The sequence below is a fragment of the Bos grunniens genome, chromosome 22 (genome assembly GCF_055505025.1).
Source record: "Bos grunniens cultivar Pamir isolate PY7600 chromosome 22, Bosgru_T2T1.0, whole genome shotgun sequence".
Lineage (NCBI taxonomy): Eukaryota > Metazoa > Chordata > Mammalia > Artiodactyla > Bovidae > Bos > Bos grunniens.
In genome coordinates this window covers 3,174,081-3,196,122 of record NC_141186.1, presented here as the reverse complement: position 1 = coordinate 3,196,122, position 22,042 = coordinate 3,174,081, and the positions used below count along the sequence as shown (strand labels likewise).

At 38.8% G+C, this 22,042-nt stretch overlaps 1 protein-coding gene across 6 annotated transcripts in view; it reads right to left on the bottom strand.

Moving 5' to 3' along the window:
• Positions 1-22,042, bottom strand: part of ZCWPW2 (zinc finger CW-type and PWWP domain containing 2) — a 147,756-nt gene that overhangs the window by 55,085 nt on the left and 70,629 nt on the right. For 5 of the 6 annotated variants that reach the window (XR_015150832.1, XM_086365606.1, XM_086365613.1 and 2 more), the window contains one exon: positions 18,917-19,076. Coding sequence is in view for 5 of the 6 variants with exons in the window: in XM_086365606.1 (XP_086221732.1) it covers positions 18,917-19,076 (160 nt within the window). In the remaining variant the exon portion in view is untranslated. Of the gene's footprint in view, positions 1-5,109; positions 5,289-18,916; positions 19,077-22,042 lie in introns of all 6 variants that reach the window. The other variant, XM_086365611.1, reaches the window with a different exon arrangement.

The window sequence follows — 22,042 nt, the reverse complement described above, 5'->3', positions numbered from 1 at the left end:
AATGAAAAATCACCTATAAGCTGTTACGTGTTGTACGCTCAGTTGCTCAGTCAGGTCCAACTCTTTGAGACCCCATGCACTGCAGCCCGCCAGGCTCCTCTGTCCATGGGACTCTCCGGGCAAGAATACTAGAGTGGGTTGCCATGCCGTCTTCCAGGGGATCTTCCTGACCCAAGGACTGAACCCCCGATCTCCTGCAGGAGGATTCTTTACCACTGAGCCACCTGGGAAGCTGTTACAGCACTAAACAACTAAAGTTAAGGAAATTTCTCAAGAAAACCGATGCAAAATATTCCAAAATTAAACCCTGGTGAGTCTGGGGAACGAAAAAGCAATTTTTAATCCTGTGTCTGAGAATCTTTAAGAATTTATCAGTAAGTATGTGCCACCTAGTGGTAATATTACAATTACACATCTTCCAAAGAACTCAAACTCTTGTACAAAGAATTTTGAATTTCAGAATAAGGCTCAGATATGCAATGTATTTTCAATTAGTTTGTTCTTTGATTGAAGAAGCGATTCTAAAAGCGTAGAATGTGCCCCCCTGTCCACCCCCGTACTGTTTCTCCCAAAGGCGCCCCAAATTACCAGTTTCTTTCACAGTCTTCCAGAGACACTGTATCCACCTACAAGCATTTACATCACTTAAATATCTATTTTTACAGAATGCTATGAATAGCTATATACTTTGAGTTTTTCTATTTGTACCTTGCAGATTTTTTTTAAATGCTTGTAATCTTTTATTTTTAATCTCTTTATAGATTTATTCAATGTATTTCAGATCCTCAGGATTTATCACTGAAGAAAACAAATGAAGCTTACAATCTAACCGGTGAAGTAAGCATAACAAATACATAAAGGCTCTAGTTTAAGAGGCTGTAAGTATTCTGTAATAAAGAAAAGGGGAGGGAATAAAGTGGTTCAGGGTAACTCTCATTGAAAAGGTGACATTTAAGCAAGGATCTGAAGGAGGTCGAGCAGCTACCTGAGATATCCTGAGAAAGAGCACTGTGGGTGGACAAAAGATGCTCTAAGACAGGAGAATATAAGTGTACTCAAGGGGCATCAAGGAAGGTAAGCTGGTTATGAGTGAATGAGAAAGAAAATGAGTAACTGGGAATGATGTCCAAAGAATTAACAGGGACCAGGTCATGGAGGTCCTTGCAGGCCACTGCAGGAACTCTCCAATGAGTTCCTGGCTTTTACTCTGAGTGAAATCGGAGTCACTGCACAGTTCTGAGCAGAAAAATAAAATTTGTTTTGATTGAATGCTTTAAAACAATCGATCGTCCTGCTTGCTTTAATGAGAACAGACCACAGAACAAGTGTAGAGTGGATGACTGGCTACTACAGTCATCCAGGCAAGACATGATGTGGTACAGTCCAGGTCATAGCAGCCACTGTGGTGACAAGAGGTAGGATTCCAGGTATAATCTGGAGGTAGACCAAAAATAATTAACTTCTTAACCAACTGGAAATTGGTTAAGAGAGACAGAGAGGATGACTCTAAGGCTCTGGGACCAAGTAAGTAGAGGATGGGATTTGCTATCCACTGAGATAGGGGAGCTGTCAAAGAAGTGAGATAGGGGTGGTGTAGAGATCAAGAGTTCACACATTTTGAATACACATTACAATACCTGAGGAGCACTCTCATAAGGGAATTCAGTAGAGAGAATTGAACTGCAGATAAAATGGAGGAAACATACACATACACCATATTTAAAGCCAAGAAATTAAAATAGATAACCAAGGGAATGAGGAAGTAGATGTATGTATATCCAAATAGGTAGTACACACGTACCGTTATTTATTTTACAAATGCCCTTGTGATGGACATTTGGGTTTTTTCCAATATTTTGCAAGATGAAACAATGCTGCAAAAAAAAGTTTTGTCCGTATGTCTCCTTACCCATGTTAAAGTGTACTGAAGCATAAATTCCTAAGACATTGAACTTAAGTTAAATTTTGGAGCTACTGTGAAATCACTCTTGAATGAGGTGATCACAATTTACAATGCCATGAGTATTATGCTTTGTCACACTCTGGAGAACACTCTTGTTACCAAACTCAGATCTCTGCCAATATTTTTAAGGAAAAAATGGTATTTCCTTTCTATTAGAATTTTCATTTCTAAAATTCTTTAATTTTGAGTAATTTTTTACATTTTCCAGTTTTATTGATATATAATTGACAACTGTATAAATTTAAGGAGTACTACACAATGATTTGATATATATATATGTGTGTGTGTGTGTGTGTGTATATATATATATGGAAATGATTACCATGTAGGGTTTGTTAACATATATCATCAACTCACATAATAGCCTTTACCTGTGTGTACGGTGAGAACATTTAAGATCTGCTCTCAGCAACTGTCAAGTATATAACACAGCAACATTATTAATAATGATAGTCACCATGTTATACATTAGATTCCCAGACCTTATTCATCAGTTTTTCATATTTTTTCTTTTTTAAAATTTTAATTGAAGGATAATTACTTTATAATATTATGATGGTTTTTGCCATATATCAACATGAATCAACCATAAGTATACATATGTCCCCTCCCTCTTGAACCCCCCTCCCATCTCCCTGCCCATCCCACCCCTTGAGGTTGTCACAGGGCCGGGGCTTTGGGTTCCCTGCCTCATACATTAAACCTCCCACTGGCTATCCATTTCACATATGGTCATGTCTGCGTTTCAGTGCTATTTCCTCAAATCGTCCTACCCTTTTCTTCCCTTACTGTGTTCAAAAGTCTGTTCTTTATGTCTGTGTCTCCTTTGCTGCCCCACGAATAGGATCATCAGTACCGTCTTTCTAGATTCCATAGACAGGCATTAATATTTGATATTTGTCTTTCTCTGACTTACTTCATTCCGTATAATAGGCTAAAAGCCAGTTATATTTTCCTTTCTATGGAATAACTGTTCAAATCCTGTTAATATTTATATTGGTTGCATTCTCATTGATTTGTAAGAGATTTTTATGTGTTAAAGAAGTAGCCCTTTGCTATATGTACTACAAATATCTTCTCCTATTTTTAGTTTATGTGTTAGTATAATTGTGTTTTCTTTTTCATTTAAATTTTTCATCCTTCTAGAACTAATTTAGCCATCTGTACATATATAATTTATTAAACAATAACAACCTTTAAAAAACTACTTGAATACAACCTTACCATTAAGTATTTTCATGTACTTTTGAACTTTACGTTGTTCTATTAATCTATCAAATAACTGTTAAAATCAAACTGCTTTAACTACTAGAGAGTTATTATAATTCTATATTTTATAGGCCCAACTCCCTCTCCCATATCTGGGCTTACCCTAGATTCTTTATGGCTCAGTGGTAAAGAATCTGCCTGCAAGGCAGGAGACTCAGGAGACACAGATCCGATCCCTCTTCCACGTTTTATTTTCCTACAAATTTTAGAAATTGACCCTTGAACAGCACAGGTCTGAACTTTGCAATCGCATTTTTATGTAGAGTTTTCATTCAATATGTACTGCTATACTACATGACCCAAGGTTGGTTGAATCTTCGGGTGCAGAACTGGTGAACTTTGATGATCACGGTGCATGCGTGTGTGCTAAGTCACTTTAGTCAATGACCACTGTGAAGGTAGATTTTCAACTGCAGAGGGTTGATGCCCCTGGCTCTCGAGTTTTTCATGGGTCAACTGTAGGGGTTTTTTAAAGTTCTTTTTAATGATAAAGAAGATGTAGTACATACATATAATGGAATACTGCTGCTGCTAAGTTGCTTCAGTCGTGTCCGACTCCGTGCAACCCCATAGACAGCAGCCTACCAGGCTCCCCAGTCCCTGTGATTCTCCAGGCAAGAACACTGGAGTGGGTTGCCATTTCCTTCCCCAATGCGTGAAAGTGAAAAGTGAAAGTGAAGTCGCTCAGTCGTGTCCGACTCTTAGCGGACTGGAGTGGGATGCCATTGCCTTCTCTGTAATGGAATACTACTCAGCTATTAAAAGGAATCCCACTCCAGGGTTCTTGCCTGGAGAATCCCAGGGACAGCAGAGCCTGGTGGGCTGCCATCTATGGGGTTGCACAGAGTCGGACACCACTAAAGTGACTTAGCAGCATTAAAAGGAATGCCATGGACAGCAGCATGGATGGACCCAGAGATGATCACACTAAGTGAAGTAAGTACCATACGGACACACAGATGACATCATTTATATGCAGAATCTAAAAAAGTGGTATGAACTTATTCACAAAACAGGAACAGACTCAAACACTTTGAGAATGAATTTATGGTTACTAGGTAGGAGAAAGGGGAGGGACAGGTTGGGAGTTTGAGATTGACATATTGTACAGCACAGGGAACTCTGCTCAATACTCTGTAATAACCTAAATGGGAAAAGAATTTGAAAAAGAATAGATACATGTATAATTAAATCACTCTGCTGTTACATCTGAAACTAACTACTGTCCCATATGATCTTGTTCCAAGTAACTTCTGACTCTCTGACAAAGATGCGTGCTATCTCTATATCACGAGGTAGCACATTCAAAGCAAAGAATACCTATGTGTCTGTCCACCCAATAAGGCCAGTGAAGAGAAATCTGCAGTCAGGCAGAAATTCGTATCTTCTGTTGTTTTGTATTTAAGATTGCTTCTCCCCATAAAAATTAATCAAGATATTGGGTTGGCCAAAAAGTTCATTTGGGTTTTTCCATACTCTCTTTCCATACTCTCTCTTATAGAAAAAACTCAATGAATTTTTTGGACAACTCAATAATTACTTGGAGTTGTAGCAAGATAAATCTCACTTCTCAAACTTGAATGTGTGCACAATGTCACATTATTTTTGCTAAATAAAATTGAATGTGCCAGTCCTTGTCCAACAAGGATAAGAAATTTGATCTTGCTCATTTTGGGGCCACCCCTTACTTTCTCTAGGTTCCTGTAAATTGGGAGGGAAAGATGGTACCTGAAGAGTGAGGAGAGATCATTACTCCTCAACCCATAAGGCTTCCATGAATAACATGTCTATTCAAATCCCTCGAGTCAGGCAATCACAACTTCTTCAGGCCCAAAGGGTCCTTTCTGAGGCTGGAAACCATCAACCTCCCAGCGCACCTTGCGCTCTTCTTTTGTGAGGTACTCCATTCCCCAGGGCAATGGTGGACCCTTGTCATCTTCCAGGTCTGAAAGGATTTTCTCTGCCTGCATGCTCTTGCCTGCCCCATGCCCAGATTCAGGGAGCTCAGGTCAAAGAGACAGGTCAGCTCTGCTTTTGATCCCAACAGAAAACATCCCTGAGAGATGAGAATAAAAGAAATATGACCACTTTTTGGAATAAATTAAAGGGAAAAATATAATTGAAACAAAAACTATTATCAACCTGGTATCTGGTTGGCTGTGGCAAAGAATCTCCTAGTGCAGGATTCTCCAGGTGGTCTTTCCTCTCCCCGCTGGCTGGGCGCTCTGCTCCTTCATTCTGCCTGTCTACTGCTCTCCCTTAATTTCTCCCTATGGCACTCATCAACAGCTAACACAGTGTATCTGTCCTTAAAAACTTTGTTAACTGCATGTCTCACTCCACTAATTTAAGTCATCTGATGGCATTTAAATTTTGTCTGTTTTGATAAATTTTGAGCCTAGAATCAGTGCAAGTAATAGGAGCTCAGTAACTATTTTGAGTATTATAAATAGACATTTTTTGTTTATGGTGGTATGAGCAGAGCCCAGACAGAAAATTGGAGATGAAAATAAAAGGTTGCTACATTTTAATCCTGAATTATGTGATTATCCCTAGAACAGTAAAAGAAAAATGTATAAACATGATGACTATCTGGCATTATAATATGGTGATATTACTTTTTTTTTTAAGTTTATTTATTTATTTATTGGCTGCACTGCCCAGCATGTGGGATCTTAGCTCTCTGACCAAGGATTGAACCTGCAGCTCCTGCATTGAAAGCTCGAAGTTTTAACCACTGAACTACCAGGAAAGTCCCTGATATTATTTCTAAGATGATGTTAAACTTCATTTTCTTGTAAGAAGTCAGATCTGTATAGTATTTCATGAACCACTGATTTATCCTATGATGTTAATAGCATTTTTTCTTGAAAAAAAATAGTGTCTAATTTCAAGTACTTTAAGTGTTATGCAAAAAAAATACTACCTAATTTTAAAATTAAATTCAAGCAAATCATCTTAATATGACCTATTCGAGGGGATGGCAGAGCCTCACTAAAATCCTATAGATACCACAGAGCAGCTACTATCCAATACTGTCGATTCAAATTTTGATGATATTAATAACAAAGTTAGCTGCAAATATAAGTATTTATAATTTATGAAATGTATCTTTCAGACACAGTGTTGAGAATATAATAAAAATCTGGAAAACTGGAATCCTAAGTACTGAAACTGTTGTATTGGATTTCATAAATTCATTGAAACAGCTTTAAATACTGACCATTACCTTACTATTTTATTACTTTAAGTTATAATATGTCTTTAGAAGCATGGGGGGATAATTCACAGACTTTATAACCTAAAGAAATACAAAATAATTTTCCTTTGAAAGGCATCTCTCCTAAATGTTTGGGGACCAACACCACCACCCAGTAAAGTCCTCTGCTTAAGGATTTCTGTTGACTGTTGCTGTTTATACACTCAAACTTCCAGTGTACCTCACTGACTCAACCCGTGATGCAACACCCATTTCCTATCAGGCCAAAGCTACTGTTTACAGTAGCTTTCAAGAAGCTACTGAAGCAACTTTCAAAGAAGTTCAGTAGGAAGTTAATCATAAGGATGTCTTGTCTTCCTTAAATTGGATTTCCGCAATAGCAACCAGCAATCTTAACAGTAAGAACATTCTCATTCCTCTGATGCCAACTAGAAGATAGTCACAGGAACCTCTGTGCACTTCACATGCCTGGGCTTCGTAACACCTGCCTCCTCTGTTACCTGCCATCTTTAATACAGGTTCTGGATGATTTAGACAGCCCATTCAAATTATTGAGTCCTGGAAGCAATAATGGTTTCAAAATCATAAATAGGAATTTGCTTACTCTAATTCAGCCAGATTTTAAGATCAAAATAACTTAGGTCTCCCACATCCAAAAAAACTGAAAAGTATGAGCCAGTTGACCTCCCTTCCCCCCAACAAAGTTCCAGCTCTGTTTAGTCTGATCCCTTACATCAACTTCAAAGATAATACCAAGAATGCTATGAGTACTAGGGGAGAAATTAGGCAGAAAGGAAAGAATAAGAAAATGTGACAGTCAAACCTTTAAGGTGATTCCATTACTTGGTTTGACACATGCCTGAGCAGGTCCTGAACTTTGGGGAGGGGGAGGGGAAGGAAGTCAAGCAGCTTTAGGTAAAACAGCCCCAATGGACAAATTAGAAAACCCACAGGCTTCCAGCTAAGCTCTTCATTCATCTGGACTTTAACATGTGTTTTCTAAGTATTTTGAATATCTAAGTTTTTTTTCCTAACAAGATGGATAAACAACCACTGTATGTTGTTTTTAAAGGAGCCCTAGTCTAACATTTTGGGGCTTCCCTGGTGGCACAGTGGTAAAGAATCCACCAGCCAATGCAAGAGACACAAGAGATGTGAGTTCGATCCCTAGGTCAGGAAGATGCCCTGCAGTAGGAAATGGCAACCCACCCCAGTATTCCTGCCTGGGACATCCCATGGACAGAGGAGCCTGGCAGGCTACAGTCAGACACAGCTGACTGACTGAGCACATGCACATACATACACACACAGACTAACATTTCAGGCTGGTCTGTTATCTGGACTGATATCCCTTTTCATACAGCGAATACTTCTGTCATTTAATGTGTAGACCAGATTTTGAGAGACGAGAGAAAGAAAGAGGCCTCCGGCTACTTCAGCAATGAAAAAATCAGTCACCACCAAGAGAGAAACTATTTAAAGGGACAGGGTATCCAATACCACAGTTTTGCTGAAGCTTTGCCTTGCTTCTTTAGCACATGGACTCAAAAACATTAATAAAGCACACCAGGTTCCTCTCTCCATGGGATTTTCCAGGAAAGAATATTGGAGTGGGTTGCCATTTCCTATCCCAGGGGATATTCCGACCCAGGGATTGAACCTGCATCTCTTGCATCTCCTGCATTGGCAGACAGATTCTTTACCACTGTGCCACCTGAGAAGACTTATATTCCACAAGGTAAACACAATAAAAATAACACATGTTTTTATGTATCTCTTCTTTAGCTAATTGTAGTAAAGCAGAGCATAGGTATATGGGGAGACAATCTGCTACAGAGTGGTTCCTCAGACACTCCCCAGGATGCAGGTTCAGGAATACATATATAGACTACAGTGGGTCTTCGCTGCAGCTTGCAAGCTTCTCCTGTTGAGGCTTCTGAGGATCTAGACAGCATGGCTCAGCAGCTGCAGCACAGAGGCTTAGCTGCTCCACAGCCTTTGGGATCTTAGTTCCCTGACCAATGATCAAACCTGTGTCCTCAGCATTGGAAGGCTGATTCTTAATCACTGGACCACCAAGGAAATCCCTCAGGAATATACATTTTTAAAGAATTCTATAGGAGAATGTGATGATGAGTAAGTTTGGCAAACAAAACTAGAGTAAAACAAACAAACAACAACAAAAAACAAACCCTGGTATCAGGATACCAAAGTTTGCATTAATAATAACCAATTACTTCTAAGGTTACAAGGGAATGAAATAAATACTAAGTTTTAGTGACAGCCATGCAGAGGCCCAAGATCCTTGGCTAAGAATCAGTGCACTAAAGGTGAAGAGATCTGTCACATCTTTGTCCAACTTTGAAAAGCCCTGGCTAAAGATTAAGTTAATTAATCAAGTTGGCTGAATTAACACCAGGAGACCAATAAGAAGGGCTTTGTGATTTTCCAGTTTATAGATGATAGCTTATTACGAATTTGGTATGCTTCTAAAGATTAGAAACAGATGGTCCAATGTAAACCAAGCAGGCTGTCACATAATGCAAAAACCTGGAACTCGCAGTCAGAAGACCTGGGCTTGAGTCCCAGTTCTGCTGCTGTTTGACCTCAGGCAAGTCACCTAACGTGAGACCTAACTTCCTTAACAATAAACGAAAATCCCATGAGACAGCATACATTAAAAGGTACTTTATAAATTGTAAAGCAGTTTTTAAATGTTGGTTATCAATGTCATAAATGATCAGAATGTAAACATTTATCATATAGTCTCTGAAGTCCAAGAAAACAAGACAGAAACTGTTATCAACAACAGGGAGGAGCTGACTGTGTACTTTATGTCCAGAGCAGTTCTACTATTAATGAGTCCATTGTTGTTTGTATCCACTAATATATCCAGGGCTGCTTATGTAGTACGAAGTGTCAGGTACAATCTGAAGCACTTCACAAACAGTTTCTTTTTTTTTTTTTTAACTTCCCAACTAGCTTGCAAGGTAGGTACTTTTCTCATTTTACACATAAGGGAATGGAGGCACTTGGTTTCGACACAAGTTCACAGAGCCAGTGAGTGAGAGAGCTGGCATTCACACACAGGCAGTTTGGCTCCAGAATTCATGGGCTCAGTGACTATAAAATGATATTTCACTAGAAGGCGATATCGTCACACAAACCTCAAAGATGATGTTATGAAGAGCTTGTAGGTCATTATCATAAGAAATAAATTGTGTTGAAAATGATAGGAAACTACCATCTGGCATTTTCTGTATTGGGTCATATTTACATTGCTTAGGAAAATTTTTTTCTAGGATTATTAATCAGGAGTTACAAACTTAAATCACCACTAGATACACAGTTAAAATGGTAAATTTTACGTTACATGTATTTTATCACAATTAAAAAATAAAAACCTTAATTTATTGTGTACAATTTAAAGTATCTCACATACTTTTATCTCAAGCTGTAGAATTTTTATTTCACAAAAGTGAATGTATCCTTAAGTCCACAGCAAATGGGCATACACACATTTCACTGCTAAACTGATAATGGGCATCCCAGGTGGCTCAGTGGCAAAGAGTCCTCCTGCCAAGCAGGAGTCGTGGGTTTGATCCCTCGGTCAGAAAGATCCCCTGAAGAAGGAAACAGTAACCCACTCCAATATTACAACAATAAAAATGACAGTGAAGTAGCCGTAATATATTGATAAACAAACCACAGGAAGTGAGTGTTGGGTCAACTGATAACTTTTAAGGTCTGTGAAATCTCCAGGGCCACTGTCTCCTAGGGTTCTGGCCAGGCTGCCTGCTGCAGCTGGGATGTTAAATACAAGAGGGAGAAAGGGTTTAAATCATGTGTTCATTTGCTCTGATACCTAAAACAGTCAGGCTTGGTTTAAAGGATCTCAAGACATGAGCCTAAAAGAGTTAACATTCTTGGCTGCTGTTTTCTACTCCACATTTGCTTGTTTTTTAGGGAATATGTGTTTGTGGGAAAACAAATGTTGTATTTATTACAGACAGATGCTCAGATTCTATTTAAAAATAGAATCACACAAGCAGGTGGGAGAGCCAGGAGAAGAGGATGGTTAAATATGTGACACAATCAGCTCATATACTGTGAGCTGAACAAAATGGGAAGGAAGTGGTAGTTCTGGAATTTATTTTCAAAGTTAGTTTAATCTGCACTGTTTAGGGTTTTGCCTGAGTCACAGACTGTTCCTAGTAACTGGTCAGAAGATACTTTTTTTAAAGTGGACAAATTAAAGAAAAGAGAAGTTAATACATAAATTGTAGACTTTCAGTTCCATGGTTTTGAGTTTTGGACATCACCATTCCTTGAAGCATCAAACAGTTACTCTGCAACCTTTTACTAATTTAACAAGCTCAACAGAAACATCTCATTATACGGCAGCTTTATTTCATAAGGGATTAAATTACTCATAAGGGATTAAATTACCTTGAAGACAATTTAGTGAGACTTATATTTTGGTTTAAAAACAATAATCTGACTCTGGTTTCTTTAACAGAAAATAAGCACTTCTAGAAAGTTGAGAATTCCTTAGGAAAGATTATTGCTGTCTGCTGAAGAACATGAGAAAGCTGGCTGTTGTTTAATACATTTTTCCTGCATTTGATGATGGGAAAGGTAGCCCCTCTGTTCCTTCCTTTATCAACTGAGTAAAGTTGGTCATATTATGTGCATTTGGACTTTTAACTTCAGTACAAGTTCACAGCTCTCTAAATTCATAAGAGATGAAGTTGAGAGATGACAGAAGTGAATTCAAGAATTTATTTGGAGCAGCAAAGTCAGCATATACAAATATGACTGAATCAAAGAGACAGAATAGAGATACAGGAAAAAAAACTGGTTTTATTCAGTTGCAAAGAACATAAAAGATAATATTTCCTAGTCTCCTTCCAAATTCCATCAGAGAAAACTAAAGTATTCTTGAGGCATTGCTGATACTGGGGACAATTCACTCACCAAGAAGTCAGATTAAGAAGGCTCTAACCTATGTCCTGCTCTCAAGAAGTCTCACCACTTTTTTCACACTAAAGTAGAAAAGCACCACAGCAATGACCACTTCCAGTCATGTGCTGAAAAATCAAAGAATAACATGATCACTTAGCCCTCAGTTCAGTTCAGTTGCTCAGTCGTGTCCGACTCTTTGCAACCCCATGAATTGCAGCACGCCAGGCCTCCCCCTATCTCTGTCAATTTTGGGGAGGAAGGTATTGGCTGATAAAAAAAACACTAAAATCATGTTATCTTTCACATAAAATCTTAGTCAGAAGAAAAGATATTATTCTCCACCTTACTATTCTTGGTAAAAAAAATTTTTTTGGTACTCTCTCCTGTAGATGTGGGTTTCCAGGAAGAAGAAATAAATAATGTAACCTGTATTTCACCTGTACTTCCAATGACAGCATGAACTAATGTTTATTAAAAGCCTACTATATGATAAGCACCATGCTAAGTGCTTTACACATGTAACCTCAGTTAACCCTATGACAACTCCATGAAGCATCTACTATTATAACTTCCATTTTAAGATGAGGTGTGTGGGACTGGTAAAAGGTAAATGACTTGCTTCAGGAATGACTTGCTTCAGGAAAAACATCTAGTAAGCAGACAGCCAACCTTCAAACCCAAAGGACTGGGTTCTAGAGCCTGCCTTTTAATCACTATGACAACTTCATTCTTCTCCTAATACATTTCAATGAGTTTTCTTGGCAGATTATTCACAAATAATTCATACCTATAAAAACATGTTCTAATTCCCTTAAACTTTCTTCAGGTCAAAAATTAAAGGATGCTTAGAAAACAAGCAAACAAACAAAAATCTTAATCCAATAATACCAAAATTACAACATATTTTATACTAAATATGGAATCAGAATGATAAAAATTTACTGAGAGTTTGGTAGCTATAACAGCTTATTTGCCAACAGGAACATGGTGCAAACACACACACACATATGTACACTTTTTTTCTGGCAAATGTGGCTTTCCACAGACAGCAAGCTAAATAAATTTGTATCCTGTTTTACTTCATTACTCTAAGAGCAAAATGCTGCCTGATGATCTAGTTATAAACTAATTTGCTAATCCTTTTTAAAGACTACATTCTTAGAGTTTGAATCCTAATAAAATCTGAGAAGCAAAACACTTGCTCAAATAGATGCTAATCTAGACATGTCAAATGACTATTGCAATTGTAATTTGAAAACAGCAAGAGTTCTGCTTGGCCACTAGTCCTGCAAAGGGGAACATCAAGCAGCAAATAAAAAACAAGTCGACCAGAAACTGCCATCATTCAACACGCATATTAGGATTAAAAGGTGAAAATGTTCCTCATTTATTAGGTGCAAATGTGGAAAACATTCAACAATAAATTAGGCTGATGCTTATGCATGTGCAAGCTGGTAAGGCGTAAAACAGAAGAATGGACTTTGGGGTTAGACACACTGGCACCAGGCACTGCCCCGTCCCCCAGCAGCTGCCTGGCCTTGGGTCAGACACGCAGCCTGACTCAGCTCCTGCATACGGCAACAGTGATGATGCCTGCTTCACGGGGTGCCGTGCGCCTTTAAATACTACATTTATTATAACAAATGCAGTGATTTATTATAATATGTATATCTAAGTGTATTACATATACATATGATACATTATTGCATTATATTATTATACAAGGATCCACCCAGTCCCTGACCTACGGTATGGATTCAGATCCATAACTGCTATTCATGGGCCTGTTTGGTTTTTGGAGTCACTGCAGTACATGCTGACAATCAGAGCCCTCCACTGGGGGACATTTACTGGACCAAATTTACATTCAGTGTATCATCACTGGTGGTAATTTCTATCCATATGTTTATCATAATACAGGAAAGAAACCAAAGTATTTGATAAATTACCATACGTGCTAAGTTGCTACGGCTGTGACTGACTCTTTGCAACCCTATGAACTGTAGCCCACTAGCCTCTTCTGTCCATGGGATTCTCCAGGCAAGAATAATGGAGTGGGTGGCCAAGCTCTCCACCTGGGGATCTTCCCAACGCAGGGATCAAACTCGCATTTCCTGCAGCTCCTTCACTGCAGGTGGATTCTTTACCACTGAGTCATTGGCGAAGCCCCTAAATTACTATAGGTTGTGTTATTTCTATTTACAGACTGGGAGAAATTAAGAGTAATGTGACCTCAGTCATCTGGCCATATTCTGAAGAGTACTGAAGCTTCAGGAATGCTTCTTCTAAAGATACAGGTTACAAAGAACTGTAACATCCTCTCTGCTATCATTAATTATCTGTCAGAATAATCCTAGGGACTTAACATAGGCCAGTTTATTTCTTCTTCACACTGCACATCTGTTATTTGTTGGCAGTGGAGGCCTTTGCGAAGAGTAGTCCAGGGATCCAGGCTGAGAGAGCAGCAAACCAAAATTTCAAACATTATCAGTCATGGAGCCACAAGACAGAAGTCTACAGGATGTTGCACTGGACACAATCATATGCTCAGATATTCCTCACTCACTCATAACTCTTTGGCCTCACCCTGCACAAGAGTATCAGACATGCATCTCTACTTTATAACAGGGAGGCAGAAACCTGGAACACTTTGGTGAACAGTATTAATGACCACCCCAATCAGGAAGCAAAATTCTAGGAGTTGTGGAGCGCATGTTTAGCAATACCACATTGCTCCCTTTTCATTTCCCTGCAAAACACAGGCAGCTCCACACTACCAAATGGCATCTAATACCCAAAGAAGTGCTTGCACATCTACAGGTATATCCTCCACAGAGAAGACAGCAGACTGTTGAAATACATAGCCAAAAAAAATCCACTCACATCATGGACGAAAAAAGTTAAATTTTACCACAAGAGCCTCCCAGCACCAGGAGTGCAATACTTAATTTTCTTGGCAGTATAAAGAACTAGAAAAGTGTAATCCAAACAGGCATTGCACTGTTTATAATAGCCAGGACGTGGAAGCAACCTAGATGTCCATCAGCAGAAGAATGGATAAGAAAGCTATGACACATATACACAATGGAGTATTACTCAGCCATTAAAAAGAATACATTTGAATCAGTTCTAATGAGGTGGATGAAACTGGAGCCTATTATACAGAATGAAGTAAGCCAGAAAGAAAAACACCAATACAGTATACTAATGCATATATATGGAATTTAGAAAAATGGTAACAATAACCCTGTGTACGAGACAGCAAAAGAGACACTGATGTATAGAACAGTCTTATGGACTCTGTTGGAGAGGGAGAGGGTGGGAAGATTTGGGAGAATGGCATTGAAACATGTATAATATCATGTATGAAACGAGTTGCCAGTCCAGGTTCGATGCACGATACTGGATGCTTGGGGCTGGTGCACTGGAATGACCCAGAGGGATGGTATGGGGAGGGAGGAGGGTTCAGGATGGGGAACACATGTATACCTGTGGCAGATTCATTTCGATATTTGGCAAAACTAATACAATATTGTAAAGTTTAAAAATAAAATAAAAAAAAAAACAAACAGGCATGGTTAGAGTACATTATTTATGTCCAGTAATAACCTATAAGATAGATGATCAACTAAAACATGCTATAAATATTACATTTAAATTATACATCAGTTTTATCAGCAATATCTATAAATTATGTATAGTGTTGAATAACCAGTATGACTTAAAGCTTTGTTCAGAAAAACTCTGATTTCTGGGTTAGACATGTGAGGCTATGGCAGTCGGCATCATCTCCAGGAAAACCAAAGTGAAAGACTAACAAACGAAGTAGGAGAAAGGCGTCCTGAAACAGTGAGCCATGACCACAGTTATATCACTGCACTAGCAGAGATAAACCAAGGACTTCTCAGGTGGCTCAGGGGTAAAGAAACCAGCCAATGCAGAAGTAGGAGATGCAGGTTTGATCCCTAAGTCAAGAAGATCTCCTGGAGGAAGAAATGGCAACCCACTCCAATATTCTTGCTTGGAAAATCCCACGGACAGAGGAGCCTGAAGGGCCATAGTCCATGGAGTCGCAAAGAGTCAGACACGACTGAATGACTAAGCGTGCACACAGAAATAAACCAACAAAACTCTGATGCCTCAAGTTGAGAAAACTTAGTGCTTCTCTCTCTCTCTGTCTCCCTCTGAAACGCACATCAGATTCATCTGAAGGACCTGGCCTTAATCCAAGACCTTCTAATTTAAGTGATCCAGTAGAACACAGTGCTAGCACTGCTGCTGTGTTTTGCTGTTATTTTTGTTGTTGTTATCACTTTATAAAGCCTTCTAATGCAAAGCCAGGCTTAAGAAATGCTAAACTAAGTCATGTAGTCTATCGAGCAAAAGAATAAATTTGCAAGTAGTAGGTTCTGCAGACATGGACCTACTAAATATAAAAGAAAAAACATTTGTGCTAATTGGGGAATGAATTGTACTCCATGCATTAACTCTAATAGTTATCTAGCACATGTCATGTCTATATTCTCTGAGTAATTACCAGAGTGACATGTATTCTGCATATATACCATAAGGGAATCAATGTTTTTTTAAAAAGGGGGAAGGGGATTTCACCTATCTTTACTGATTTTCTAGTAAGTTAAAAAATAAAATGTATGACTAAACTAACATAAGTTACAAATACAGAATCTAAATATGGCCTTCAACTTTTTTTCTAAAATATATCGCAGTATATCGATGAGTAATTTTATTTAATGGGGAAAAGTTTATCAACCGTACATTCATATACATATTCATTCACAGCAACAGAGCTCTGTTGTGCTTTCAACAATGAAATTAATGTCAGTGGTCCCATAAACGTAACAACTTTCTAGTGACTACCAAAAAAAAAAAAAAAAAGCAAAAGCCTAGACAAACATGAAGTAAAGGAGAATAGTTAACATTTTCAGAATCTAAAATGAAAAAATATTCTATTTTCTCATAAATGCATATAGTGTCTTTCTAGAAGAGACTCTCCCACCATAAAACACACACAAAATAGATATAATCCACAGTCAGTGAAAACTCTGAAATAGTATTTAATCACTTGTTAAACTAAGCTGATACAAATAAGGAGAAATTAATGTTGAAATAATATATGAAGTAAGATGTAGTCAATTTGAGCAGTGAGAGCTATACATGCTTATCATTGTTTGTCTGCTTTTAGAAAAGGAGCTGAGATGGTAAGTGTAATGTGCAACCATTCTCCATCTCTTCTACAAAAATCCTGAAGAAGGTCTATATTGTTTAATACATGTTATTTTCATGTGAGTGATATTTTTATGGGGGCACAAGTGTGAATTTAGTATCTGGATCGATGGAGTACAGTGCAGACACAGTATCTGGGGAGGAAGGAGCCCCAGTGAAGAGAGGACATAATGCATTAAATTCCTGGCAAGTCTAGGCAACTGAAGTGCAGGTTGGAGTCAGTACTATCTCCATCTCCAAGGGACAGGGATATCTCAGTCACCCCTGGGTATTACGTAGTTTGATGTTATTCATTTTGAAATGATTTCTTATATGGATGACTTTTGACCATTTTCCTATCATGGTTGTCAGCATTTCCTGAGCTGACCTCTTTCCTTTCTGCTCCCTGATTTTTCATTGGAATAATGAGGTGTCAATCATCTGTGAGTCTCCTTTCTGGCAAGTGGAGATCCTTAGGTAGCCAGGAGTAGGGGATCTGAGCACATCAGGACAGCCGGGCATGTGCCAACTGAGGTAAAGGGAAACTAAAATTTCAGTCTTGAAAGAAGAAACTCACAGAAGAAGGCATTCTCATTTTATCAGCTCCAAGAAAGGACAGGAAGAAGAAGACACAAACAAGAAGAGAGTAAGAGATAAGAGCCTATAGGTAGGTACTGTGAATCACAGCAGAGGCAAGAGCCTTCCCAGAGTCCATGGGTACCCAGGGAGTTATTCACCCAGGCACCAGAGACATGAAACAAATGCTTTATTTTTTTCTGTCCTCATTCTTGCTTTAGGAACCTGTTTAATTTAAGCACCCTGAATTCCTGGTATTTGCAAAATTTTTTAAGTTTGCTTTAATGTTTTCAGACCTTATTATGGGTTCTTATTCTTGAGTTTAGTTTTGTTTTGCAGCAGATTTTTTCCTTGTCCCAGGGACCAATGGTATGCTCACTGGAATCCGACTACTTAAATTTATCCTGACAGAACTCAAATCCTGAGAGTAACGCTAGTTCAGACAACTAAAAATACACATTGATTTTTTAAAAATTTATTCATTTTTTAAAGGAAGGTTAGCTGCTTTACAGAATTTTGTTGTTTTCTGTCTACACTTTGATTTTTTACATATGTTTAAATATAATTTTTGAAGAATGCTCTGCTCTTTATCACACTTGTCAAACATTTGGGACTCTAAGTTCTGCTCCATGAGAAGCTGGAAGGCTTCTGTGTCTTTTAGAAAAGGGAAGGGGCACAGAGGGAGAACATTCCCCTCTGTCTCCTGAGGATGTCCGCAGAAGTGCCCAGGCAACAAGTGAGTGGAGAGGTGCCTCATACAACATGACTGGCTCACAGCCACCAAAAAGGAATGCATGTGGTGTTATTCCACACAAACATTTCTACTGAGTCAGCCTTCCCTACCCACTGCTTTTAAGCTGAAAGGAACAAAGATACAGTATGGTCAGAGATTCAGTAAAGTCCCTCAGCAAGTACCTCAAATTTCCACAGATTTACATATACTGTGGACTAAATGGCATGTCATAAATGTACATACATTTATATGTATATCTGAATATATATATACTTCTCACTCTACAATAGGAACCATCCAAATTGAATCAAAGGCATTCATATTTTTGACATCTACTTTTTAATCAGATTTCTAATGAAAGCATAGTTTGCAGATGGAAAGTTTCAGTATTAGAATACAGATATAGATAATTAATTTATAATAACTAAACCAAACCCATGAAAATAGGTTCAATTCACTTACTCTCATCAACTTGAGAATTCAGTCTATTTATTAATTGCAGACTGTGTTTTAAAAAGTTTAAAAAGAATAAAAAAATACTGAAGGAGTTAGTATAATGAAATATTCTGTTTGAAATTTGAAAAAATCTGGTTGCATTCCATAATTAATCTTTCCTGTGAGCTAGGGCTATAACTTAAGAGTTTTCTCAAGAGAACTGAAAAATTATCGAATGATAATCTTAAAACTGTTTCAAAAGGCAATTATAGAGAGCGCTCTGTTGATTTATACTATATAGCCATTAGAGAAATAAAATTTAAAACTACCTCATAGCTATTTTTATATTCATACTTTCTTTGAAAAGGCTGTTTTAAAAATACCAATATTCAAGTTTAAACAAATAGTACATACTATTCTGTTCATATAAACATAAAAGTAAAAAACTATATACCTTTTAGGATATGAGAGAAAATAGTCATCATTAAAAACAAGTAGAAGAAGAAGAAAGTTTTGACATTACTGTACCTACCTTTAACGTGATACTATAATGTCCGACAAACTCCGCATCTATCCATGTTCTCGAATGTGGATCACCCAGGAATTCTACGTGATATTGTTCAACATCTCCATCCAGGTCATGGGTCACATACTTCCTTTTAAAAGGGTCAGGGCAAAGTATCCCTGGCCAACTTTCAAAAGAAAATATTTTTAATTATTTTCATGTTTTAAAAAGGGCAGACATTAATACATCTATCACAATCATCTGTCAAACTTCCTCCTTTGAATTTTAATAACTTTTTTACAAATTTTAAACATATTCATACTTTAGTCTTTTAAGTAGAATATTCAAATGATACAAGTAATCAGTTGTATCTCTGTAAATATAGAAAGTTTTCAAACAGTCACATACTGAAGATATTCATAAGATGTGAGAAGAAAGAATCATGAGACAAAAGAATGATTTCCAGGGTCGCTAAGAGACATTTAGGCACTGCTAACAGTAAAGTTTGCCAACAAAGGTCCGTGTAGTCAAGGCTATGGTTTTTCCAGTGGTCATGTATGGATGTGAGAGTTGGACTGTGAAGAAAGCTGAGCACTGAAGAATTGATGCTTTTGAACTGCGGTGTTGGGGAAGACTCTCGAGAGTCCCTTGGACTGCAAGGAGATCCAACCAGTCCATTCTGAAGGAGATCAGTCCTGAGTGTTCTTTGGAAGGAATGATGCTGAAGGTGAAACTCCAGTACTTTGGCCACCTCATGCGAAGAGTTGACTCATTGGAAAAGACTCTGATGCTGGGAGGGATTGAGGGCAGGAGGAGAAGGGGACGACAGAGGATGAGATGGCTGGATGGCATCACTGACTCGATGGATGTGAGTTGGAGTGAACTCCGGGAGTTGGTGATGGACAGAGGCCTGGCGTGCTGCGATTCATGGGGTCACAAAGAGTTGGACATGACTGAGCGACTGAACTGAACTGAACAGTAAAGTTAAGAGAAAAAGAGTCATCAGATTCATGGCAGGCTTGAATCAACTCTCACCAATTGTAATGATTAACTACTAAAATGTTAACCCACTGACTTGGTAGGAGAGAGCTAGCAATCTGTGAACCAGGATGCCAAAGGGGACTGGTGACTCAGGCTGTGCTGACACTGGACGGTGTAGCAACTTTGGGAAAAGTGGAAACAAAAGCAGCAGTTCTGCTTTTACCCTCCCACCACAGCAGTTGTCCTCCCCACCACATATGTTCCATCAGCAGTGACCAAATGGTACACATCCTCAATACTGCAAATCCGAGAGTGGGCAGCCATTCCCTTCTCCAGGGGATCTTCCCAACCCAGGGATCAGACCCATGTCTCCCACATTGCAGGTGGATTCTTTACCGCCTGAACCACCAGGGAAGACTGTGAATAACATTTATCCTTCACTAAAAACAAATCTCTAGGGGTGTGTTCTTTCATGACACAACCTTCAGAAATTCCTTGATACAGTTCAGTTTCCCACTTGGCAAAAACAGCATATACATCCACTAAGTTTTAGCCTTTTTACCAATCACAGAAGACTCTGACCTACTGCTCAGAGAATAAAGAAGGAAGATCAGCAAGCTGTGATTAAGGAATGCATGTGTGTGTGCTCAGTCACTTCAACTGTATCTGATTCTTAGTGACCCCATGGACTGTAGCTCGCCAGGCTCCTCTGTCCAAGGAATTCTCTAGGCAAGCATACTGGAATGTGTAGCCTTTCCCTTCAAGGGATCTTCCCAACCCAGGGATCGAACCCACATTTCCTGTGGCTCCTGAACTGCAGGCAGATTCTTCACTGCTGAGCCACTGGGGAAGCCTGTGACTAAGGGATGCACAGTAGCAATCTGACTAAACTTTACAGATCAAGATTCAAAATATGCATGGCTAATACACCCAAGCATACAAAAACTGTACAATTATCAAGTTCTTCAGTTTGCAGTACTGCAGAGCAAGAAAGGCAGTGAAGTTCAAGTTAGAAGGCCCAGTTTCTTGTTCTGCCTTGTACCAGACATGAGGCCTCTAGCAGGTAACTAGGCCTTACTGTCACTCTAGGTCCTCACTGTGCTGTTTCAAAGTTCCAAAAACATACACTTTACACATTTTGGGGTTTTACAAATTAAAATATTATAAAGTACCATCATTATGGACTGAATTATGTCATCCTACCAACCCATATGGCAACCCACTCCAGTATTCTTGCCTGAAAAATCCCACTGACAAAGAAGTCTGGTGGGCTACAGTCCACGGGGTCACAAAGAGTCGGGCATGACTGAGAGACCTGACTTTCCCTTTCACCAACCCAAATTCATATGTCAAAGTCCTGACTCCCAGGATCTCAGAATGTGACTCTATTTAGAGATAGGGTCTAGCAACCAAGTTAAAAGGCAGGCCCTAATCCAACATGACTAGTTTCCTTATAAAAAAGAAGGTTAGGATCTAGACACACACAGAGGACAGACCACAAGAAGACAAAAAGAGAGACTCTCCCACAAGCCAAGAGAAGCCTCAGAAGAAATCAACCCTGCTGACACCCTGACCTCAGACTTCTAGCCCCTGGAATTGTGAGAAAACAAGGGCTAGAGAATGAAAGGGCTTGGATAGCTCAAGTGGTAAAGAATCTTCTGTCTATAATGCAGGAGATGTGGGTTAGATCCCCAGGTTGGGAAGATCCTTTGGAGAAGGAAATGGCAACCCACTCCAGTATTCTTGCCTGGGAAATCCCATGGACGGAGGAGCCTGGTGGGCTACAGCCAACAGGGTTGCAAAGAGTCGGACACGACTGAGGACACACGGACACGACAGAGAATGAAAAACTAAGTCCAACAACCTGACATCCAAAGAAGTTGAATACTTGGGAAGAAGTGGAAATGATAATGGAAAGTCAAGTGAGAGTTCAGAACCTAAATGAAGAGGACCATCGGGTCACCAGGCTCACATCACAGCATCTTACCGGTAGTTGGCAACTCGTACTGGACTGTGCTTAAGAGATAAACTTGAGTTCAATTTATATTTTAAACATATTTTAGAAATCTACATTTCTGAAGGAGTCCACTCAAAAGAAGACTTCAACAGGTAGATAAATGACTGAGAATGAGTGACAGCTGCAATGGAGACACCCAACTTACAAGAAATCAA